The sequence below is a fragment of the Dacryopinax primogenitus genome (genome assembly GCF_000292625.1).
Source record: "Dacryopinax primogenitus strain DJM-731 SS1 chromosome Unknown DACRYscaffold_4, whole genome shotgun sequence".
NCBI classification, from domain to species: Eukaryota; Fungi; Basidiomycota; class Dacrymycetes; order Dacrymycetales; family Dacrymycetaceae; genus Dacryopinax; species Dacryopinax primogenitus.
Window position 1 is genome coordinate 851,492 of NW_024467201.1, and position 21,518 is coordinate 873,009.

Sequence of the window (21,518 nt, forward strand, 5' to 3'; positions counted from 1 at the left end):
GGGACCAGATCGTTATGCACTATGGAGTGCCAAGTGAAATCCTCACGGACCGTGGAAAGAACTTCCTTGCTCCGGTTGTGTCTGAATTCCTGAAGATTGCAAAGATCAGACAGTTGACTACCTCAGGATATCATACAATGGGATCCTTGAGTCGTATCTCAAGAAGATGAATACCACAGGAGATCCGACTCGATGGAACAAATTTCTTGATGCTGCACTATTTGCAACTCGAGTCCGACAGCAAACCACAGCCAAGTGGTCACCATTTGAGTTGTTGTATGGTCAAAAGCCTCGGTTGCCATTTGACCAGCCACTTCTCCGTGCCCCAGATGCTGCACTCCCAGGGGATGCAGAGCACTCGGAACGGCACTTGCAAATGCAGAAGGCTCGAGAAGAAGCTTCGGAGCGAGGCACTATCCGTGCACTTGCAGACAAAGAGCGGTGGGATCACCAACTCAAAATCGGGGCGGAAGGTACACAGCAGGCTTTTGAGGTTGGTCAAAAGGTGCTGCTCCGGAATGAAACTGCAAACAAGGGTGATGCACATTGGTTCGGACCATTTGTGATCACTACAAAACTGGATAAGGGAACCTATCAACTGAAGGATAGACGTGGACACTTACGACCAGGCTTGGTGAATGGAAACCGTCTTCGACTTGCTCATCTCCGAGAAGATGATACAAACCATCGGGCTTGGGTCTTGCCAAAGGCAACACAACGCCAGTGGTCGAAGGAAGACAAGGAAGCCGCTTCACAGGCTGTTGTCCGTGCCATGCCTTCAATATGAATTATCGGTCGCTTTGCCAATCCAAATACCGGGTCTGCACCAGTCACGGTTACAGAAGACAAAACCACATCTGCACCAGTGACGGTTGCAGAAGACAAAGCCCAGTCTGCACCAGTGACGGTTGCAGAGGACAAAGCACAGAATACGCAGTGAACAGTTATGCCAAGACGGAGATCATGACCCATGGGTCAAGATCACGGAATTCCGCAAACTGTTCCAGTGAAACAAAGGCCACAGACTCGATTCTAAACCGATAACACAGACAATACCCCAAGACTGCAGGTCTTGGGTTACAATCCTCCAGACGGAGGTCCGATTCCCTCAACCTGAAGCCCCGGAGCAACCCAAACAGTTGCCTGCACAGATGGGCGAAGTTAGTAAATCCGATGCAAAAGGTGGTCCACTGATTGCATATGCATGTCCAGTCCTCCAAATGGAGGTCCAGAATGCAGTACACACCAGCCTTACCAGGACGCACCAAAACTCGAAGCAATCCCAGCAGACGACAGACACAGAGCAGAGCCAGAAAGCAAATTCCGTCTCAAAATCACAAAAACCCATCCATCCAGCCCAAGAACAGCTCAGATCAGCCCAGAAACCAGCCAGAATCATCTCCAGGGGGCCTCAGATTGGTTGACAGTAGTTGACAGTGAGGAAGGAGTGAAGCAGGGGGTTGGATGGCACAGATTGCCCTCCAGCAGCATCGTGGTCGATGCTCAAGAGCTAGAGAGGGGATGGTGTCGAGTTTGCGCCAAGAGTGGCAGTGCAGGACCCTTGCGCAGCCTTAAGGCACCGGAATTTGATTCCATTAGACTATCTATGTAGCCTATATGTATATAGGGACGGATTGGCCCGCGGCAGGCCAATCCACGCCACGTTATCTATTCTCCCCTAATCGACGACTCGACATAATATTATTATAAAAACAAATCAAAACATTGTTTACCTGCCACTACCGGTCGAACGGAATTCTTCTCCTCGGAACACCCATGCTTGTGCGGCCATTCTGCCATGGACGCATTATAAAACGGACCATACTTGTGGGGACAAAGAGACTTGCTTCCCACCAAGCAAGCGTCGTCGACGAGTTACGGGCTCGAGGATTTGTTCATGATGAAACGAGGCGCGTCTTGTCTGGTCTGTTTGGCTGACCTCAACTCATCGTTCCTTTCAGTTCAACCCTCTCAGATGCCACCAAGAATAAGTCAACTGTCTACCTTGGTGTTGATCCTTCGGCAGACTCGCTTCATGTCGGAAATCTCGTTGCCTTGATGGCCCTGTTACATTTCCACATTCGAGGACACCAGACCATTGCTCTTGTGAGGATTCACAACTCCGGGATAAGATTGATTTCTGAGGATCTGTAGATTGGAGGTGCTACTGGGATGATTGGAGATCCATCTGGGCGCTCGACTGAACGCAACCTTCTCTCGCCAGAGGATCTTGGACGAAACGTAGAAAGCATCACCGGCCAAGTTCAGGAGTTTCTACAACGAGGTGCATCGTATGCCGGTAAGCGAACGCGGGATGTGAGAGCGCATCACATCCCAAAGGTCGTCAACAACCTCGATTGGCTTGGGAAAATGACGATGATTGACTTTCTCCGTGTTGTTGGGAAGCACGCTCGCGTGAATCAAATGATCGCCAAAGAGAGGTGAATCTTTCTTCACGTGCGTATGATAGCTGCTGAGGCTTGAGAAAGTGTCAAGGCTAGACTGGAATCTGAAAGTGGAATCTCCTTCACAGAGTTCACATATCAGCTCCTGCAAGCCTATGATTTCTACGTCCTCCACAAAGAGCATGGCTGCAACATTCAGATCGGCGGCTCAGACCAGTGGGGTAACATCACGGCGGGCACTCAGCTTATACGCCATCTCACGGCCGACGAAACGGGTGTAGGGGCAGAGACCTACGGATTGACTATACCGCTCCTGACGACGAGCGACGGCGAGAAGTTTGGCAAAAGTGCGGGCAATGCGGTGTGGTTGAAGGAGGACAAAACAACAGTATTCGACTTCTATCAGGTTCGCTCATCATATTTCGTGCGCTTAGTTCTCATGATTGTCTAGTTCTTCATCCGGGTTGAGGACGCCGATATTGAGCGATATCTACGCATACTAACCCTGCTCCCAGAAGAGGAGATCACGGAATTAATCAAATGGCAAAAGGTTAGCCCCACATTCGCTGCACGACGTCATCTAACCCGACAAAGTCCAGTCCCGAGCTTCGCGTTGCGCAGAAGCGGCTCGCCGATGAAGTGACCGAACTTGTCCATGGCGGTATGTGGACTCTTATAACTGACGATCCTCAACTAACTGGCCTTCAGAGGATGGCCTGGCCCGTGCACGTACCATGACACGGGTACTATATAATACAAATATAGAGGAGCTCGAGGCGGATGACATTGTGAAAGCATTCCAGGGCGATCCCCGGCTAATACAGCTGGAGTGGAGTGAAATCGAAGGGAAAGTGATCCCCCAGTTTTGTCTATCGCATAAGATGATGCCATCACTGAGTGCGCCGTTTCCCACTGATCTCTTCATTTCACTAAATGTTCCTCAGCGGTTGCACGACAGCCCATCCGACAGGGTGGATTCTATCTAAACAATGAGCGCGTGGAGGATGTCCAAAGGCAACTGGAGCGAAGGGACTTCATTCAGGGTCGTTTTGCTATCATGCGAGCAGGGAAGAAACAGCATCTCATCGTCGTTACCGAGGTACCGCGGGAGGAACACAAATGATACAGATGGTTTAGAGCTATCTATACGCTATATAGTGTGCTTAATCAATACGAATGGCGCCATACAGCTTGCGCATAGCCCAGTACGTTGCGAGGAAACCGATCGTACCTGAGCCACTCATGTTAGATCTAATTTCTGATGAGAAAGAGAGGCTCACCAGTAATGAGGAAATCGAATAATGCAATGAGAAATAAGTAGCCCAGATACAAGACGACACTGGCGAAAGAATCGAGTGACAGCCTCGAGGCCCAATAGAATAACCCATAGGTAATGAGCCAAAAGGCGCTACCGCCACCAATGAAGAACGATCTCCAGTGCCACCTGCAGGATGGAGTCATTCGGATGTCAATTATGACGAGCTGAGCACATACCGGTATTCTTCGGCACACAAGATGAAGTATGTGAAGAGGATGGCAACAGTCGCGGTTGTTATGCATACGACTCCAGCAGTGAGTGCAAGGAAACCGAAGGCATAATAGGCGCGAGAGCCAAAGAGGCTTGACAGGACGAAGTAGAGCTCAACGAAAGCAGCACCAAAGGGCAAGATGCCAGCCAAGAGAGCAGACGCCTGTTACAGGTTAGATTGGATGGGAGTCAGATCTACAAAACATACCCATGGTCTGAGGTACCTAGGAGCTGTTGGTATTTGGCGAGGAATCGGACTCACCCGAACCGGGTGAGAGACGCCCTACAGGAAATTAGCTGACAATCCCTGCGGTTGGGGGGTGGGATACTTACACCGTGCTTCAATCCGAAGAACACGCCCACAGCAGTGAGAGGCGCGGAGATGACAAACCACAACAGGACAATAGCCAACATTGTGCCAAATGGAACTGCACCCGAAGAGCCGGTCCCAATCAGGAAGAGGTTGAGGAAGAAAACAACCGCAAACACGAATCTGTCCCAAACGGTGAATACATGAAGATCGTGCAAGCCTAGCATCACTCACCCAGGCATGACTGTAGCAGTGAAGAACACATTCTTCTTCCATTCAGTACCGCCGATGGACATATATACACGCTGTGACATGTACCCAGCGACACTACCAGTAACGTGAGACTTAATCCCAAAATGGTGCTTGGAAACCTTACCACCCAAAGAGGGTCCAGCAGATAATCATGACGGTAGCAAGAGAGCCACGGTTAGATGGTGATAGGAAGCCAAAAAGGGCAAATACTATCAAAGAATGTTAAGGATAAAAAACGTCGCGACAGACTTATCGCACCGAGGGTGACAGCCACCATGGCGCCTAGTTGCGCACCATTCCCAACAAGGACGGACAATACGATGGGATACCGAGGTGGACGGAAAACTTCGCCATGGATCAATTTCCATCCATAATCCTCTTGCACGTCCTCCTTTAAGTCGCATGAGGGCTAGGAAACGGTTCAGAAGATGAACACATACCGTCAGATCTAGTGCGTTGTAACGAGAGATCTGGGGAGAATATCAGCGCAGTGCACCTCATCCGAAGCTTATTTGCGTACATCTCGGGACACTGTACGAACCAGGATCATGGAGACCATCACGCACAGGAATACGACGATGACGATTGAGTTGATCAGACTGAACCAGTGGATCTTCGGGTCGAAGATATGCAGATAGTGATCCCAGCGGGTTGCCCATGGGGTATCCGATTGCTAGTGTGAACATCTGTGAGACTATGCCCTAAGCAGACATTGACAGGGGCATACCTCCCATGCAACAGTGTATGTATAGTAGATGGAGTTTGTGCGACCCTCGTTCAGGATGAGAGGAGGCGCATTTCGGTTGCAGCGCTGCGAATCGGGAGTCTCATTCGTCGCTTCGATACTGTTTTCTTGTAAGACAATAATCTATGGCGGAGCACATATTCCCACCTCCTGGGCCAAACAAGGACACCGACAACACGGTAATGGTTGTTGTCACGGACGTGGTATCTGCAAGACGAATGAGCGGCTGGTATCGGAGACGTATGAATGACGAGCGTACTGCATAACGATGTCGTAATGATTGTTGATTGCAGGGAGCTCCTCGAACGCCCCATCATCTATACCCAGATTGAAGCCTGTGTCGTAGAAGATCTCATCAGTACGCTCGTCCTGCTTCATCTCTGCGGCAGGGAGACCATCGACCAGCCAGTTGATGGCATAGTCCTCCTTGATGCGCTCGTTGATGAATTTTGCGTCCTCAGCCGGAATTACGGACATGCATAGAGTTGCGCAGGACACGTTCTCGAGCATTTTGATCTACCAGAACCCAGTATAAGTCCATGATTTAGCGCTCGGATACGCGAAACATACATTATATGGCGAGTCGAAGATACGGTCCCCGAAGAGAATGCTGCCAAGTGACTCTGGCATCTTTGTGGGGCCGCCTTCTGGCTCGCAAAAGTGAAAGTGTGGGTTGTAGTAATCATCTAAGGAGTGTAGCAGCTCAGCATATGCACTGTCCGAAGTTGGACTGATTGGCGCCCACAGTTGATGAGAGATTTCTGCACAACATATTAGACTTCACCTCAGAAAGGTACAGCTAGGAGGCACTCACTATTTTGGCATCGCTAGGTCCAACCATAGGCGTAAGCCTGTTGACCCGTAACGGTACTTGCTCTCCAGGAGTGTAGTCGACGGGAGCAGTACCAGGGAGATAGAAGGCGTCGCATGCCGGCAGCAGCGACGCGATAGCGAATGCCGCAGCTACAAGTCGCCGGGACATGGTAAAGAACACCGACCAGGTCGAAGAGCTCGACAGAGACTGGAGTCGGAGGTGAAGAAAAGGGAGCTCGACGTCTAAACCGAGCAAGAGTAGACGACGTGGGTGACGCGAAGATTGGACACGGAGTTTAACTGCGGAGGAATGACCGCGAGGCCCTGAGAAGTCGGAGGTAACAGCCACCTCGGGACTGTGTCAACTTGAACTCCAACCTTGTCCATCGCAACGCATACATCTACCTGAAAGACGATACTCATGGCCGACAAGACTACTGGTATGTCTCCTAATTTCTCTAAGATGAACTGCTCAAAAATGCGTTCGTAGTGCAAGCTGTTTCTGATACTGCTTCTTCTCTCGCAACTCAGGCGACCCAAGCTGCTACAACGGCAGCGGCCACAGCGGCTTCGACACTTTCCAGCGCAGCTGCTACCAGTATGTTCACTTCACCTTACAATATCTCTATTTCAATGTTCATGTACTATCTCAGCAAAGCAGGCTGTTTTGGATACAGTCACTGCTGTGACTGGTGACTCCGAACCCGTCCCAGGGCCTGACGAGACGCCCATCTCGCCTAGTGATGCCAGTCACAGCCTTGAGAAGGCTCTCAAGGGAAGGCCTGAGAAGAAGGATCTTGTAGACAGGAACATTCTGAAAGGTATTTTCCCTCGCTGACCTCTAACGTAACGCTTACCAAGAGCGCAGACACGAACGTCGCGCCTGGTCTCCAGGCTCAGCAGGCCAAACTAGAGCGTTCGCGTCTCGAGAATGCTCTGGAGCATAAGCTGGAAGCGAGGCCCCGGCCATCCGAGCTGGTCAAGGAGGGTATCCTTAAGCGTTCGTCCAAACCGTTTCCTGACGACGGCCATGTGCTAACGCCGTATTTAGCGGAGGAGGCACCCCCTTCGTGAGCGAGACGAGATGGCTCGGTCATCTGTGTAAGAGTATGTTCTATCACCACTAGGAAATGTGTAGCAGGGGAGAAAATACAAACAAAGTTAACGATGGCAATATCGCTCTACCGTTTGTGCCCTGTAAGAACTGTGACCTTGTTCTGACTGTTCAACCTTTCTGGTCGTGTGGGGGCAGATCCATGACGATCAATGACGTAAGAGAGTCCGTCGCCTTCCTCATCACGTGATTGCTGGGGTTGGGGACGCTGATTGGCTCACTCTCCAGGCCAAGGGTCAGTGGCAGTGTCGAAAGTCTGTGTGTGAAAGGGTCATCATCGCACGAACTCTCCTGCTCACGCATTTTTTTACCCATCCCGACAATGGACGGCCGCAAGCGTAGAAGGTCTCCTGAATCTGACCATAGCGATAACGAGAGTGAGGAAGCAGGTTGGGTTTCCTTTGGAGACGAAGATGAAGTCGATATTGCGGAATCGCTGGTCAAGTTTGCACCAGCGAAGCGACGCAAAGTCTCGAAACCTGCTGGACACGGCGATGATGATGTTGAGAGTGGAGGAGGAGGAGACGAGGATGAAGACGAGTTTATTGCGAATCTTATGCTGAAGCGCAATGTCAAGGCAGGCACAGAAGTTGTCAAGAAAGCGAAGGGTAAGAAGGGCAATATTGCCAAAGGTGCTGTGGGAGGTGGAAGCTTCCAAAGCATGGGTATGTCTATTTCTTCCACCGACAACATATGTTCTTATCATGACCCAGGACTACAACCTCAACTCCTTCGAGCCCTGTTACTTCGCGGCTTCAATAAACCAACTCCTATCCAGCGGCTCGCTGTTCCTGCCCTCCTCTCAACTCCTCCCCGAGATCTAGTTGGGATGGCTCGAACAGGATCTGGAAAGACCCTTGCTTACATGATTCCCCTCCTTCAGCGTCTGGGCGGGCGACACCAGACCACATTTGGTGCCCGCGCCTTGGTGTTGATTCCAACCCGAGAACTTGCCCTTCAGATTTTGAAGGTTGGGAAAGATCTTAGCCGGGGCTGGCACTCGGGGGACAAACAAGGGGGAGAGGGGGATAAAAGTGCCGTCGCATTGAGGTGGGGCTTAATTGTTGGTGGAGAGGGAATGGATGAGCAGTTTGAAATGATCACCAACAACCCAGACGTGTAAGGACATTCGATGCACTCGACAGGACTGACCATTGACCGCCTTCTTTTAGCATCATCGCTACTCCTGGTCGCTTATTACATCTCGTGGTTGAGATGAATCTCGACTTGAAGTCGATTAATTATGTCGTATTCGACGAAGCTGACAGGTGAATACCGGGCTTTGACACTGTGTTGCACTCTCTGACGTTCTCCAGGTTATTTGAACAAGGCTTCGCCACCGCCCTACACGAGATACTTCATCGTCTTCCTTCAACTCGGCAAACACTCCTTTTCTCCGCTACTCTCCCCAGCACTCTGGTTGAGTTCACTAAAGCCGGCTTGCAAGATCCCAAATTCGTCCGCCTTGACGCAGACAGCAAGCTCAGCAGTGACCTTAGGCTGGCTTTCTTCCGTGTCAGACAGGCGGAGAAAGATGCTGCTCTGATGGCACTGTTGAGAGAAGTTATCAAGGTCCCACTTGGCGAGAACGAAGTGAAGGAGTCGAAAGGCAAAGTCGACCCCAACACAGCGGCCGCACCCAATCAGACACTGATCTTCGCCGCAACGAAGCATCACGTCGATTACTTGGCCAATCTCCTGACAGCTGCTGGGTATTCCGTCTCTCACATCTACGGCTCCCTCGACCAGGCTGCACGTACTCTGGAGATGTCCCGCTTCCGCAGGGGACAGACCAACCTGCTTGTCGTCACGGACGTTGCTGCCCGTGGTATCGATATTCCCGTTCTCGAGAACGTGATCAACTACGACTTCCCTGCCGGATCGCGTGTGTTCGTACATCGTGTTGGTCGTACCGCACGTGCAGGACGAAAGGGTTGGGCGTGGTCTTTGATCGCCAGCACGGATCTTCCCTATCTCCTTGACCTCCAGCTGTTCCTGGGTCGTCCTCTCAAAGGGACGGCTGTGGGAGAAGGTACCTACACTACGTCATTGATATACGGAACCGTACCACGCGATGTTCTTGACGACGAAATTGAGAACATCAGAAGGCTCGAAGCTGATCGCCATGTTCACCTGCCTGGTCTGCGAGAAGTGATGCGCCGAGGTCATGGCATGTACGAACGGACGAAAGCGAAAGCAAACCACTCGAGCTACGAGCGTGCAAAACAGCTCGTTAAATCGGAAGGAGAGGGGAGGATTCATCCGATTTTCGGACGTCCCGAACAGCATGAAGCCAGCACAAGCAAGGCTGCGCTCCTAATGGCCATCGATTCTTTCAAGCCGCAAGAAACCGTATTCGAGATCGGCAGTAGGGGTAAGACGGCCGGTGCGACCGTCATGAAGGACAGAAGGACCGCCCTATCGAAAGCGCGGCAAAGAGTTTCCGAGATCTCAACTGGTAAGGACGAGGAGGACCAGGGGGATGAAAATTCTGGCGATGGCGATGGCGATGACACTCTACAAGACGACGACGAGGAACCGAATTTGGCTGGACCAAGTCAAGGAAAGTTCCAGGATTCTGAGTTCTATATGTCATACTACCAGAAGGATGCTGTAACAGAAAAGGGGTGAGTTTGAAACATATTTCCACAGCATCCATCCTGACAAGTGACTAGTTATTCTCTGAGGGATGGTGCTTCTTTCTTAGAGCAAGCCAGAACTGCAACCTTTGATCTCACGAACGACGACGCGTTAACCGACCGTCAGCGTCATGGTTCACAACTCAAGTGGGATCGTAAAAAGAAGAAATTTGTTAAGGGCACTGGCGAGGGTGCTGACAACCAAAAGATCCTCAAGACAGAAAGTGGTGCTCGGCTGCCTATAACGTACCGGAGCGGTCGATTTGACGAATGGAAGACAAAGACTAAAACAAGCTTGCCTCGTATCGGCGAGGCTGAATCAGAGAACGCCAGGAGAGCAACAGGAACAGGCTCATCAGGCGCGAAGAAATTCAAGCATCACAAGATTACAGAAGCCAAGTCTTTGGATCCCAAGCATATCAACTACGAGCGGAAGCTTCGACAAGCAAAGAAGAGAGATAGTGGACCATCTGAAGCACCCGATTCCACGCCATCCGATAGGAAGGGAGGGAAGCCTGGCAAGACCACTCGCTTCAAAGGGAAGCCTATTGGAAGAGTCAAAAACGAACTCAAGTCGGCTCAGCAAATCCGGCAAGACCGCCAAGGTGCTGCTCGCAGAAAGGCGAGGAACGCCCGTCCGAGTCGCAAGGGCAAGCATTAGTATCAATACAACAACATTGTACAGTGATTTCATGGTTTCTTCTGCTTGGGTATCTTGTTAGAGTATTCCCACTTTGCGCCTTTGCCCTCCACTATACGTGGATTCTCGATACCTTCTAAAATATCTACATTGACGCTCCTGAGTGCATCAACACACCACCTCGGGTAAGCAGCATCTGCAAAATATCGCTGGAAGAAATCCTTTAGGTATTGGGGGAATCGGCCCTCGATGATAGCATCGCGTGCCCCGCCCATGACCGAAGCTTGAAAGACGAGGTTGTGTTGGGTGATTGCTAAGGTAATCTCAACGAAAGCCCTTGGGTAACAACTGTGTGCTCACCGTGGGCGGCTACTGTTTCATGTGTGACAAGGTTGTGCAATGCTGCCCTGGACATACCCGAAGAGCATGTTAGACAAGGACAGTTGGCATCAATGGGGAAGAAACTCGTGCGGTGTCGGTCAAGCCGCAGATTCATAGGACCATCCCGAGTAAGAGCAACACCGAATCGTGCGGTTCGTCTACTCAAGTCAGAATGCGTCTTCGCATTTGAAAACAACGCTCGTACGTAGGAAATACACAATCTGCCATATCCACGCCCAGGGCGACGCAAACCAATAGGTCTGGGACCTCAGATGAGCGGGGTCGCAAATACAGGACAAGGAAGCTCACCTTCGGCAAACCCAATGCCCATGCAGTAACGCGGTCGATCTTCCGGCAATTGTTCTGCACATTGCTTGACACTGAAAGCTATTAGATGGGAACAGGAGAAACACTGACTCAAACGCACATTTTCCAGAAGATGTCTTTCTCTTCGCCCCCACTGAGCCCGCCAATAGCATATCCAGGCAGATCGTCTTTTCTCTTAACCATCTCGTCGAGACACTTCTGTCGAAGGTCAGGACTAAGACCACCCTGAACAATCGCGAACAGATTTTGTCGATCTGTGCGCCCACTCGATTTGTGCTTCGCGATACACCGATCAAGCCATCGTATTGAGCGCCACATGGCCTCTTCAACTCGTGGACCGGTTGTAAGAGAGTGCACTGCACAGTAATTAGACAGTGCTATCACAGGACTATAACCTGGTGCTTACCAACGTCGTCTAGTTGCATGATTATATCGGCACCGATGGAATGCTACTAGATGCCTTCAGCATGACTGCCATCAATCCAAACGCCCTCACCAACCTGGATACCAATAGATTCTTCTGGCTGAACTCATGTAAGTGCGACATATATGGAGGCATGACATGGCATGCATACTGTAAGCATGGTTGGTTCCCCAGTGTATGGACTTGCAAATAGCACTCCCTCCTCAGTTATCTTGGTGAACGAGCTCAAGCTAACCATCTGAAAGCCACCGCTGTCCTGCAAAATGCATAAGCGCCATATACTTTCCACAAACAGTGCTTTACCGTCAGCAGATTCTTCCTCCATCCTTGAAACTTGTGCGCTCCTCCAGCCGCATCTAGCACCTTCGTTCCAGGCCTGAGGTTTAGGTGGTAGGTATTGTTGAGAATGAGCGTCACTCCCAATGCCTCGACTTGCTGCGACGTGAGGCCTTTCATTGCACCTTGCGTGGCAACGGGCATGAATGTCGGTAGGTACGTGGTGCCATCTGGTCCGTTTTGAGACACTCCGGACTGTGGGCAGAGAGATCACGTACGAGTCATGGTCATGCGAGAGACACGAGCGTGTGTCGTGTGACACTTTGCGATGATCTCGAACTCCATTCCAGCTAACCTTGCAATGTTGCGCAAGTGCCGAGCTGCTGCTGAGGAGGTCAATGAAGCTATATCGGAAGGCGAGGATGTTGTGGTACGAGGGCAAGATGCGAGGACAAGGAGTGAGGTCTAATATATTTTTCTTATTGGGTGGTAAGGGTCCCGATAACTGTTGACTTACGCTATTGACGTTCACCCTCTGCATCACGAACAAAAATTACGCGCATTCTCCTCATACGACATGTCAGGCGACCGCCCATCATCTCTTTCTTCAAATAAACCCCTCAACGGCAGTGGTCCTCATGCAGCAGCAACGCAGCTCGCAGACCTGCTGCGTGACATCCAGTCATTCGACCCTTCGGACCCATCTTCCGCCGAGGACATTGGTCAACTTCTCAAAAGCATTGAGCAGGCCGATGGGATTGCCAAAGGCATCGATTCGCGTTTGGACACGCTGTTGCAGGATCTGGAGGGGATGATAGGAGTTTTGGAGGCAGATCGAGCTCAGGGCAAGGCGCTTGATGTGCAGACACAATCAAGACTACGGGAAGACGAGGACGCCATCGAAGCTGAACTGGCATCGCTGCAATGTAGAAGTGATGAGGCCGTTAAGGGAGCGAAAAGATGAGAAACTACGAGGAGTAAAAGGTGCATGATGAGGGTGCGTGACCGAACTCACGGCCAACACACCGTTGTTGACGCTCGATAGCAGGTATCTCACGAAAATTCATGGACAAGTTCTCGATATATTAGATATGCGCGTATGTATGATCATATTTCGCCGCTGGACATTTTGTAGCTTATCCTGGCATGTACATCAAGCGAACATAATTCAGGTGTTCAAACTAGGACTGCTTCTTACTGCTTCGCACATCTTCCTGGCATCCAGTTGGTAAATACTGTACACAACTCCGAAGCACTTCGCTCATATAATGTCCACCGAGGCACACGTCGTTCTTTTGATAGGAAGGAGGTACTGACACAAGTCAGGGATGTTTACAGATCAGGCCGACGGGTGGTACCTCGGCTCGATGCAAAGTTTGAGGGCGCATTATTGGCCATTCAAACCCGCTGACAAGCACTGGTGTGGGCCTGCCAAGTGTGCCCAGAAATAGCGCTATCAAAATGCCAAGGCTCTTCTACTTTCTGATCACTAACGAGGCAATTCATTCATTACCACATCAAGTCCACATAATCGTGCCCCTGAACTACCCCGGAGGACTAAACGTATCGCGACCGCATGTTGGTGTGAACTCAAAAGTCGTCCCGAAAATAGATCTTGGCGTTTTAGCAGAATTTCTGGAATATGTAGCTCGCCAAGAGAGGGGTAAGATCACCTCAGAACTCATGCGCTCATGCCCTCTCCCCCGCACGCCCGAGAATCGCCCAAAGTCAACGGCATTCTTCTCAATGGGCTAGACTCTAGCGTCGGGTGGTCATCGACCCGGAACGCAAGGAACGAAATGACGGCGGTTGCCGACCTGATCCAAGCCTATCAGATCAACACCGAGGGAGATACAGAACTTCTCTCGGCACTTTGCAAAGCTGTAAGAGCAGAGGACAAGGCAAGACTATTTATTTTTATTCTTTCGGTGCGTGGCTTAGAATCATAATGCAGTGTGCTACAGCCCATGCCGCGTTGCAAGACAGTATCATCCGGGCCCGAGAAAGATCTTTAATATCACGAACTCTACCGACTCCACCTCAAACTCAACAACAGACTGCAACAAGTCCAGGATCCCAGAGACGACCAGCTTCTCCCATAACACGTGCCAATGATTCGAATCAAGCTCGACAACAAGACCAACGGCCGGATTTGGAGCGACAGGGGTTGCCCTCGCTGTCTTCGGTGCTTCGATCTTTGACCAGTAATGAAGTGAATGCACTTGATGCAGCAGATGCTGGCGGCCCATCATCAGGAGTGGGACGGACGACCTGTGCACAAGGATCTCCAAAAACTCAAGGCTAAGCCACCATCTTCGCGACAACGCATGTTCAAGCGGGTCACCAAACGTGTGGTGTATCCGATCTTGGCGAAGCAGTCGCTGCACACAGTATGTTCGGGCTCACGACACTGATCTCGTGATGGAATCAAGGACTTGAGCGTTGAATAGTCGTAAGCTAACCACTGTAAATCATTCATTGTTGTAATCCAGCTTCGAGAGGATAAGATGTTGGAATGATTCATACTGATTAGAGTGCAAGGTGATCGTTCAGTTTCGCTCGAAGGATGCACCAGCGCCAAGCTGCTCACCAAAACAAAGTACACATGGATCACGTCTGTAATAGCCGAGAATAAAGTCAGAAGCGCGTGACATCAGCGAAAGACCATGTACATATATGTGGTGGGTGGGTGGCTATGTTGACGTACTTCGAATGACGTATAGACAGAAGACTCATAAGTGGATACCGACCATCTCCTCTCGAAATATACCTCGAAATAATAATACACTCGGCAACATGTCAGTCTTTCCTTGGTACAACTACGACGGCCACTATGCTCGCTACCAAGTCCATCTTCCGTAACCCTCCTCTGCCCGCCGCACTTGCCCGTGCATTGTCAACCTCAACAGTGCACTCGACATCCCAAGCCAAAGCATTCGACTTCCTGCCGTCCAACGCGCTCGACACAAAACCAGACAAGAAGAGAGGCATCACATAGATTCGCGGGCCGTACTATGCCCCTGTGACGAAGACCTATCTCGATGAGCTGCTTAGCGATTGGGGCGAGTTTGTCGACGGGATCAAGTTTGCCGGGGGGGCGTTCACGCTCATGCCGGATAATCGCCTGAAGGCGCTCATCGACACGGCCCATAAGCACGGTGAGCTTCATTTCAGGTTTGGATACGGTGGGGATGCTGAAGAAACACGCAGATTGCTATCTCAGCACTGGAGGGTACATCGAGCGCGTCCTCTCCGCTTCAGCGGGTGACAAAGACACCGTCGAGAAGTACATCAAGAAAGTGCGTGATGTGGGGTTTGATGTGCTAGAGATCTCCTCCGGATTCCTATCCATCCCGACCGAGGATTGGGCAGAGATCGTCAGGCTTGTCAAGAAGTACGGACTGAAGCCCAAGCCGGAGGTAGGTATCCAGTGGGGTGCAGACGGAGACGCGAGCATCGAGGAGCTCGAGAACGCTGGCACGAGGGATCCAAAGTGGCTCATTGACCGCGCGAAGATGTTCTTGGATGCGGGGGCCTCTGTGAGCATTCTGGTACAATGTTGGGAACTTGGTTGACTGTGGGCAATAGATGATCATGATCGAAAGTGAGGGCATTACGGAGAATGTCAAGAACTGGCGTACATATGGTGAGGCCACTCTCGTCCGAACTCTGACGTTGACTGAGCGATACATGCCAGTTATCTCTGCTATCACATCTGCTCTTCCAAATGACAAGATCATGTTCGAAGCTGCCGATCCTGAAGGTGCGCGTTTTCCCTCAACCAATTCCCCTCAAATCGTAACTCACCACCGTTGCAGTGTTCGCCTACCACATCCAGAACCAAGGCGCGCATGCGAACCTGTTTGTTGACCACTCGCAGATCGTCCAGCTTGCGTGCCTTCGGAAAGGCATCTGGGGTACAGGGAGCACTTTCTCCCGTATCGTCACGTTCAAGCCCTGAACAGGTGACGTGTGGTTTTTTGGAGACGCCCATATGTAGCCTTAGTCCAAGCTGTATCATGCCTAAATCGTGAATGGACTGTTCTAGTCCCGACGAGGAATGGCGAAATGATAGCAGAATGGCGCGATATTCGCCGACAATGAGGAAGAGGGGATGCATTCTATGTCTACATTGTCCCAAGAAAAGATGTGCTCTACTCTAGTCTAACTCTAGACCAGCTGCCCGCCAAGGAGCATACCCACCATCCACCCGGCCGCCGTTGCTGCCAGTGGGTTGACAGAGAATGTCACCAGACCCGGTCCTGGGCAGATACCGGAAAGCCTGCAAGACCATCAGCCGTTAATCTGAAAACACATCGACAAGTACTCACCCCCATCCGATACCGAAGAGCATTGCCCCCCCAACAAGCTTAAGGTCAATCTCCTTCTTCGTAGGGATGTCGAACTTCTCCGCCCTCTCCGGCTTGTGCAAGTGCCTAATATGCCATTGATATGCGACAAAGTTCGGGATGAGTGCGCCAACGACAACCATGAGGAGCGAAGGGTCCCACGGGCGGCGGTCGAATGGCGGGAACGGGAGGGGGAGGGACATGAACCCCAGTACGGCGGAGGCGCGGAGCATGCCTGAGAGCGCAAGGCCGAGGGAGAAGTGGGCACCAATGGCGAAGGAGGAGATGACTTTGTTGTGCACGAAACGGTAGATGAGGAAGGGGATTTGGAGCGCGGCGACGATGGGGAGGGAAATTTCTAGTGGGGGGAGGACGGCTGTTGGGGATGGAGGAGGGGCTGTACCGAGCATGTTGGAGACGAGGACGGCGGTGGGGAAGAAGACTAGGGTTGCGACGATGGACCGCGGGGAGAGGCGTGATAGTCCGCATATCATGTGTCCGGAAGTGCACCCACCACCGAGCTGGGTGCATCGTCAGTTTGAGTTATTAAGCAAGGGAGAATTAGACTCACCTTTGTACCGATGCCTACTAGCAAACCAGCCACGGCACTTAGCGCCCAAGACTCGACTTGCGGATCAAAGAGTGTGATCCCAAGCCTGGCCGAGAGCGCCTGCCCACAGATATGCAGTATCGCCCCGGCCGTTGCTCCCCCAGCTGCGAAAGCGAGTTTCCATGCCGTATCCTTGTCCGGGAGCGCAGGGAACTGGGTCTTGAAGTAGCGGACTGTGGAGTGGAGGATCCCACTTGCACCCATGATCTTGCCGTCTAGAGCGAGAAGGTGGTATGCTGATGAGCCGATCATGAGCCCGCCCACTAGGGGCATTGCTAGAGATTGAAGAGACATCGTTGTGCGCTTGTTGATGCGGTAGCTTGGGGTATATATCTAGAAGGTAATACCGAGCAGAGGACGGAGAGAAGATGAGCGCCAGTGAGGAGATAATATAGTCCGCTGAACAAGCAACAACTTGCTGCCGACTGGAGATGCCGAAAAGTCTCAGATCGCTCAGCAAGGGAATCGCTTAGGAATACCCGGTTATATACGGTCCGTGCGTGCGAGAAAGGGTCAGAAAGGGTAGAACAGTTGTAAGCAAATGTGGGATTGTTGGCAGATGTGGGAGCTCAGCCCCCTCAGAGGAAGGTGGAGAAAATCACAGAAGGGGAGAATGTCCACGGGTTGGGGAAGAATGCGCGTGAATATGGAACCGATGACAAAGCCAGCTACGTAGGCACGTCGTAACCATCAGTACAGAGGAATAATCAGATATTATTGTCAGTGGTAGACAGAAAAGAAAAGATAAAGAGCGAGAAGAGAGAGGAAGAGAACAAGATTTGACAATTGCCACGCGAATATTGCGATGTTGACTGTTTGTGGCACGGGCGATGGCGTGCTCAGATGACAGCATGGCGTTCCATTGCCCAAAACGGGTCACCCTCTGCCAAGGCAAGCCAAGCCTCTCTGAGCCACGCTACCGATGGAGTCCAATATTACTCCTGGGCAATTACACTTGTACCACATTCCCGAGAGCCCATTTGCAATCAAGCTACTCTTTGCCATCAAAGAGCTTGGGCTAGGAGATGCGCTCACCGTCCATGCAATTCCCGACCCTCCTCCAGCAGACCTCGTTGAGGAGCACGGGCTCTACCCACTGTCCGCATTCGTCCCGTCGCTCGTAACACCTTCGGGAACCATCTTCGACTCGAGCGTCATCCTCCAGTGTTTGGATACACTGCCTCGTCCAGAGGGAGCAGCGATGGGAAAGCTGTTCCCTGATGCTGCCCAGGACTCGGGCTTGCGCTGGGCCGCTCTGACTTACGAAGCACTCTGCAAAGCAGTTATGGGCACAGTGATGATGGTCCACCAGCAGGGTCAGCGGGGCGCGCCGGAGAAAGCACTTGCACCGCAGGAGGAGAGGGTGAAGCGAGGGGTGGCTCGGCTTGCTCAGCAGGAGCTGCCTGACACGGGTCGGAAAGTGCTAGACGTGAAAGGGATCGCGTTGGGTAGCATGCTGGGGTATATGGAGCAGTGCGAGTGGTGTACTGGATGGAGGGAATGGAAGGGAGGGGATATTCTTGGGTCGTGGTTTGAACAGATCAAACATCGGTTGCCGTAGGACGGCGCGGCATAAAGGCGTGCAAATATCCCTGTCAATTATATCCCAATTCAAATCATTTGTATTTTATAACACACCAGCATCATCGCATTACTCCATCGCCGTACCTGAATCCTAATGAAACAAATTACTACTGTGTATAATTAGTCGCAAATATGAATAATATTAAATGGGTTTTACATTCCTGTCAATTGTTTAGACGGGCACAAAAACGGTCATGATCGGCGCGTGCCCGACAGACGTCGTAACGCGAATACCAAGCTTTTAGTACGGTCGTCGTCCTCCCTTCCACCCGCCTAGTGCGGTTCCCCTCTCTCTCCTGCCCTCCAGCAAAGGGCAGGATGTTGTACCTCACCTCGGACAAGTTTCCTATCTGTGAGTGTGTTTACAGACAAGAACGTACACCTCTGATACCGTCAATGTCCCAGTCATCCCTTTCGGCGTCATCGGGTAAGCCCTTAGAATCACGCTCCTACACGTGTTGACCCGGTGCAGTTTCTACCGCTACTTCTGGTACATCATTCGTATCCTCGCTTTCTTCGCATATCGTCCTGTGCCACTTCCTCTCAATCCCACCTATGTCGCCAGTGAGGACGTGACCATTATCGTGCCTACCATCGATGCGGGAGAAGAGTTTATCGAGGCGGCGCGAACATGGCTCCAGGGCGACCCGCGAGAGATCATCATCGTCACCGAAGAACGGATGCGCGGGCCTTTGGAAGAGCTCGCCGCTGCAGTGGACGCGTCGAAGATCCGGGTGCTGACGGTGCCGTACGCGAACAAGCGACTGCAGATGGTCGAGGGTATCAAGCACACTATGACCGACATCGTCGTCTTTGCGGATGACGACGCGCTCTGGCCACCGACAATGTTGCCTTACATACTCGCATGCTTCGAGGACCAGAAGATTGGTGGAGTGGGGACGAGCCAGCGGGTCACCCCTGTCGGGTCGAAGCTGACCGTGTGGGAAGTGCTCGCCGCTTTCCGCCTCAGTATACGCAACGTCGAGATCGCCGCGAGCACGCATATTGACGGAGGCGTGCCGTGCCTCTCTGGTCGTACGGCCGCGTACCGGACGATTATCCTCAAGGACCCGGAGTTCCTACACGGGTTCACGCATGACTTGTGGTTGGGGAAATACCATCTTAATTCGGGGGACGACAAGTTCCTCACTCGTTGGCTCGTCAGCCATGGCTGGAATACGTATATCCAGTGCTGTAAGGAGGCGGAGTTACTCAGCACTATGAAGCCCAATTGGAGGTTCCTGAAGCAAGTGCTGAGATGGACGCGGAACACGTGGAGAAGCGACCTGAGAAGCTTGTTCAAAGAGCGGTATATATGGCATCGGTTCCCCTATGTTGCGTACACGATGGTTCGTGTCTATCTCCCGGTGGCTGCATCGTGCTGACGGTGTTCCAGGTGGACAAACTCTTCAACCCGTTCACATTGCTTGTTGGGCCATGCCTGGTCATATACCTTATCGTCAAATCGACAAAGTCCGTCCAAGAAGGCGGGTACCATCTCCCGTGGTGGGACATCGTGCTGTCATACTTCGTCTGGCTGCTCGTAACGCGCACAGCTAAGCTGCTGCCGCATTTATGGCACAGACCGGAACATGTGATCTACGTACCCGCGTTTATCCTCTTTGGGTACTATTTTGCGGTCATGAAGATATTTGCACTGCTTACGCTGCATGAGGTGCGATATTCCTTGTTCTTCCCCGCCGTTTTCGGGCTGATGATTGTACCAGACGGCCTGGGGCACTCGTGCGGGTATTGGCGACCCAACAACGGCCACAAAAGCCATGGACCATACAAGCACAGACCCTGATGCGCCGAACATGCCCTGGCTGCAGGAGAAGACGGTGCCGGAGCCCGTGGCGTCTGAGGGGATCGCGTCCGAGATGAGGGAATGGGACCCCGAGGCGGTGGTGTATGTACGTAAGGACTGATGGACTTAGCCGTGAAGGGACGATGATGTGGCCAGAGCTTACAACTTGTAGCATTATTTATGACCGCACTTCTAGCATACCTCAGTGGGACAGTCTGACTCAGGATATCATACCGTACGAGCGGAGTAATCAAATAATTGTCTATCATCCCTCAACCCTTAGATCAGGTGGTAAGGAAGTATTGCGCCAATTAAAGGGGACTGCTTAAATAATCGGGAGCAAACGTGCTAAGTGGGACAGAGGCGAGCAGCGGCGATGGCCATGTGGAAGGGTGAGCGGGCGCACAGGGCAAAGGGCAGCTGGCATTTGGCCATCAAAGCACCGCCGGGCTCGACATCGACAAGAACAGACGACGACATCGACGACGACGACGGCGACCTTGGGCTTCTTCTCCTTCTTCTCTTTTCTCATTCTTGTTCATCGGTCATAGCGATACATTGTCATCAGTTCTTGAAAGGTGACTCCTGCTTACTGGCATACAATACGGGATCGCCGCATCGCCGCACAAACACCCTCACATCAACAGCTTGGAGCATACATCTCGTACTCGTACTCGCCATCAACACCCAGCATACATATCTCGCATCCCCTTCCATCCCAACAGCATCCTTACCATGTCCCAATCCACCCTGCTACCCCTGAAGGGGCAGGTGCTACCCGCGACCTTGCCGGTGCAGGCGTACCGCATTTCTCTCCCCGAGGAGGTCCTCGACGCTCTGCGCGCTCTTCAAGCCTCGGCCGCAGCCAATCAATCTATCCAGGTCACCCTAGATGGGTCAGATAAGGTGCGCTAACTTGTCCGGGCTCCTTTCTCGGACATACTGATCCAATGACGTGTGCCGTGTCCTCTGCAGGGTCTAACCGTCGCCTCCCAACATTTCCCCTTTACCCTCGTCCGCGAGCTCTCTCAAGATTTACTCACGCGCACTCCTCTCCTCTCCTCCGGCGAACCAGGCCGGCTCATCCAACTCGGCCAAATCCGCAGAGAATGCACTATCCCCCCTCAGCTGTCTACGCGCGCCTTCCAGCGCGTGCAGCAGCGGAGTCACGAGGTCGAGGGTGAGCGCAAGGGGCGAAAAGCGATCTTGCTAGAAAACGTGCCTGTGGATGTAGAGAATGCTCGAGGGAAGAAGGGAAAGCGAGGCACCGCGAAGCCGATTATAGGGAAGAGGATCCTCCCGCCTGCTCGGCCA

General features: G+C 52.0%; 12 protein-coding genes across 12 annotated transcripts in view; 9 read left to right on the top strand and 3 right to left on the bottom strand.

The window, feature by feature from the left end:
* The window catches only part of DACRYDRAFT_20832 (uncharacterized protein), a gene marked incomplete at its 3' end in the record, with an annotated part of 1,972 nt that extends 1,209 nt beyond the window's left edge, over positions 1–763 (top strand). Inside the window, exons 2-3 of the mRNA XM_040772103.1 lie at positions 22–77; positions 127–763. Of these exons, the coding sequence (XP_040631140.1) occupies positions 22–77; positions 127–763 (693 nt within the window). The remainder of the gene's footprint in view (positions 1–21; positions 78–126) is intronic.
* Positions 764–1,776: 1,013 nt separating this feature from the next.
* Positions 1,777–3,528, top strand: DACRYDRAFT_48409 (uncharacterized protein; the record flags this gene model as incomplete). Its single annotated transcript, XM_040774831.1, has 8 exons — positions 1,777–1,919; positions 1,962–2,106; positions 2,155–2,441; positions 2,490–2,811; positions 2,857–2,955; positions 3,000–3,066; positions 3,114–3,302; positions 3,350–3,528. 8 exons carry the CDS (start codon positions 1,777–1,779, stop codon positions 3,526–3,528), a joined length of 1,431 nt encoding a protein of 476 aa, XP_040631141.1.
* A 40-nt stretch (positions 3,529–3,568) lies between these two features.
* DACRYDRAFT_105313 (endosomal P24A protein) lies at positions 3,569–6,222 on the bottom strand (the record flags this gene model as incomplete). Its single annotated transcript, XM_040768074.1, has 16 exons — positions 3,569–3,636; positions 3,686–3,849; positions 3,900–4,096; positions 4,142–4,216; positions 4,267–4,426; positions 4,478–4,570; positions 4,620–4,704; positions 4,754–4,886; positions 4,936–4,965; positions 5,016–5,168; positions 5,223–5,340; positions 5,388–5,447; positions 5,500–5,756; positions 5,811–5,926; positions 5,986–6,001; positions 6,055–6,222. The coding sequence occupies 16 exons, from the start codon at positions 6,220–6,222 to the stop codon at positions 3,569–3,571; spliced, it is 1,893 nt and encodes a 630-aa protein (XP_040631142.1).
* A 207-nt stretch (positions 6,223–6,429) lies between these two features.
* On the top strand, positions 6,430–7,225 carry DACRYDRAFT_20838 (uncharacterized protein). Its single transcript, XM_040772104.1, has 5 exons — positions 6,430–6,493; positions 6,544–6,651; positions 6,707–6,874; positions 6,922–7,053; positions 7,105–7,225. The coding sequence occupies exons 1-5, from the start codon at positions 6,475–6,477 to the stop codon at positions 7,125–7,127; spliced, it is 450 nt and encodes a 149-aa protein (XP_040631143.1). The 5' UTR covers positions 6,430–6,474; the 3' UTR covers positions 7,128–7,225.
* Positions 7,226–7,489: 264 nt separating this feature from the next.
* On the top strand, positions 7,490–10,467 carry DACRYDRAFT_76619 (DEAD-domain-containing protein; the record flags this gene model as incomplete). Its single annotated transcript, XM_040776214.1, has 5 exons — positions 7,490–7,832; positions 7,881–8,286; positions 8,340–8,435; positions 8,484–9,794; positions 9,843–10,467. The coding sequence occupies 5 exons, from the start codon at positions 7,490–7,492 to the stop codon at positions 10,465–10,467; spliced, it is 2,781 nt and encodes a 926-aa protein (XP_040631144.1).
* Positions 10,468–10,496: 29 nt separating this feature from the next.
* Positions 10,497–12,199, bottom strand: DACRYDRAFT_87497 (tRNA-guanine transglycosylase; the record flags this gene model as incomplete). Its single annotated transcript, XM_040776812.1, has 10 exons — positions 10,497–10,759; positions 10,807–10,985; positions 11,033–11,087; positions 11,137–11,207; positions 11,255–11,510; positions 11,561–11,603; positions 11,655–11,678; positions 11,730–11,834; positions 11,882–12,084; positions 12,133–12,199. 10 exons carry the CDS (start codon positions 12,197–12,199, stop codon positions 10,497–10,499), a joined length of 1,266 nt encoding a protein of 421 aa, XP_040631145.1.
* A 232-nt stretch (positions 12,200–12,431) lies between these two features.
* Positions 12,432–13,367, top strand: DACRYDRAFT_98959 (uncharacterized protein; the record flags this gene model as incomplete). The annotated part of the gene is made up of 4 exons (XM_040777556.1): positions 12,432–12,851; positions 12,903–12,951; positions 13,013–13,078; positions 13,181–13,367. The coding sequence occupies one exon, from the start codon at positions 12,432–12,434 to the stop codon at positions 12,816–12,818; it is 387 nt and encodes a 128-aa protein (XP_040631146.1). The 3' UTR covers positions 12,819–12,851; positions 12,903–12,951; positions 13,013–13,078; positions 13,181–13,367.
* A 403-nt stretch (positions 13,368–13,770) lies between these two features.
* On the top strand, positions 13,771–14,301 carry DACRYDRAFT_20839 (uncharacterized protein). The gene has a single exon (XM_040772105.1). The coding sequence runs from the start codon at positions 13,803–13,805 to the stop codon at positions 14,157–14,159; it is 357 nt and encodes a 118-aa protein (XP_040631147.1). The 5' UTR covers positions 13,771–13,802; the 3' UTR covers positions 14,160–14,301.
* A 551-nt stretch (positions 14,302–14,852) lies between these two features.
* On the top strand, positions 14,853–15,815 carry DACRYDRAFT_48861 (uncharacterized protein; the record flags this gene model as incomplete). The annotated part of the gene is made up of 5 exons (XM_040774871.1): positions 14,853–15,012; positions 15,065–15,393; positions 15,443–15,500; positions 15,552–15,617; positions 15,673–15,815. Coding segments are annotated over 5 exons (756 nt in total), but the record flags the coding sequence as incomplete, so codon positions are not given.
* A 160-nt stretch (positions 15,816–15,975) lies between these two features.
* Positions 15,976–17,379, bottom strand: DACRYDRAFT_93625 (DUF395-domain-containing protein). The gene is made up of 3 exons (XM_040777172.1): positions 16,775–17,379; positions 16,186–16,724; positions 15,976–16,136 (listed from the first exon to the last, which is right to left on the bottom strand). Exons 1-3 carry the CDS (start codon positions 17,105–17,107, stop codon positions 16,025–16,027), a joined length of 984 nt encoding a protein of 327 aa, XP_040631149.1. The 5' UTR covers positions 17,108–17,379; the 3' UTR covers positions 15,976–16,024.
* A 343-nt stretch (positions 17,380–17,722) lies between these two features.
* Positions 17,723–18,437, top strand: DACRYDRAFT_20841 (uncharacterized protein). Its single transcript, XM_040772106.1, has one exon. It carries the CDS (start codon positions 17,736–17,738, stop codon positions 18,372–18,374), a length of 639 nt encoding a protein of 212 aa, XP_040631150.1. The 5' UTR covers positions 17,723–17,735; the 3' UTR covers positions 18,375–18,437.
* Positions 18,438–18,683: 246 nt separating this feature from the next.
* Positions 18,684–20,476, top strand: DACRYDRAFT_20842 (glycosyltransferase family 2 protein). Its single transcript, XM_040772107.1, has 5 exons — positions 18,684–18,749; positions 18,803–18,824; positions 18,870–19,746; positions 19,794–20,072; positions 20,125–20,476. The coding sequence occupies exons 1-5, from the start codon at positions 18,716–18,718 to the stop codon at positions 20,323–20,325; spliced, it is 1,413 nt and encodes a 470-aa protein (XP_040631151.1). The 5' UTR covers positions 18,684–18,715; the 3' UTR covers positions 20,326–20,476.
* Positions 20,477–21,518: the final 1,042 nt, after the last annotated feature.

Bases quoted from the DNA above. Each gene is read 5' to 3' on its own strand.
- DACRYDRAFT_20838 (XM_040772104.1), top strand. The intron at 6,652-6,706 runs GTATGTTCACTT...GTACTATCTCAG, and splicing joins TTCCAGCGCAGCTGCTACCA to CAAAGCAGGCTGTTTTGGAT. The intron at 7,054-7,104 runs GTTCGTCCAAAC...CGCCGTATTTAG, and splicing joins CAAGGAGGGTATCCTTAAGC to CGGAGGAGGCACCCCCTTCG.
- DACRYDRAFT_20839 (XM_040772105.1), top strand. From the start codon at position 13,803: ATGCAGTGTGCTACAGCCCATGCCGCGTTGCAAGACAGTATCATCCGG.
- DACRYDRAFT_93625 (XM_040777172.1), bottom strand. From the start codon at position 17,107: ATGTCTCTTCAATCTCTAGCAATGCCCCTAGTGGGCGGGCTCATGATC. The intron at 16,725-16,774 runs GTGAGTCTAATT...CGATGCACCCAG, and splicing joins TAGTAGGCATCGGTACAAAG to CTCGGTGGTGGGTGCACTTC. The intron at 16,137-16,185 runs GTGAGTACTTGT...ATGGTCTTGCAG, and splicing joins CTCTTCGGTATCGGATGGGG to GCTTTCCGGTATCTGCCCAG.
- DACRYDRAFT_20841 (XM_040772106.1), top strand. From the start codon at position 17,736: ATGGAGTCCAATATTACTCCTGGGCAATTACACTTGTACCACATTCCC.
- DACRYDRAFT_20842 (XM_040772107.1), top strand. From the start codon at position 18,716: ATGTTGTACCTCACCTCGGACAAGTTTCCTATCT. The intron at 18,750-18,802 runs GTGAGTGTGTTT...TCAATGTCCCAG, and splicing joins CTCGGACAAGTTTCCTATCT to TCATCCCTTTCGGCGTCATC. The intron at 20,073-20,124 runs GTGCGATATTCC...TGATTGTACCAG, and splicing joins CACTGCTTACGCTGCATGAG to ACGGCCTGGGGCACTCGTGC.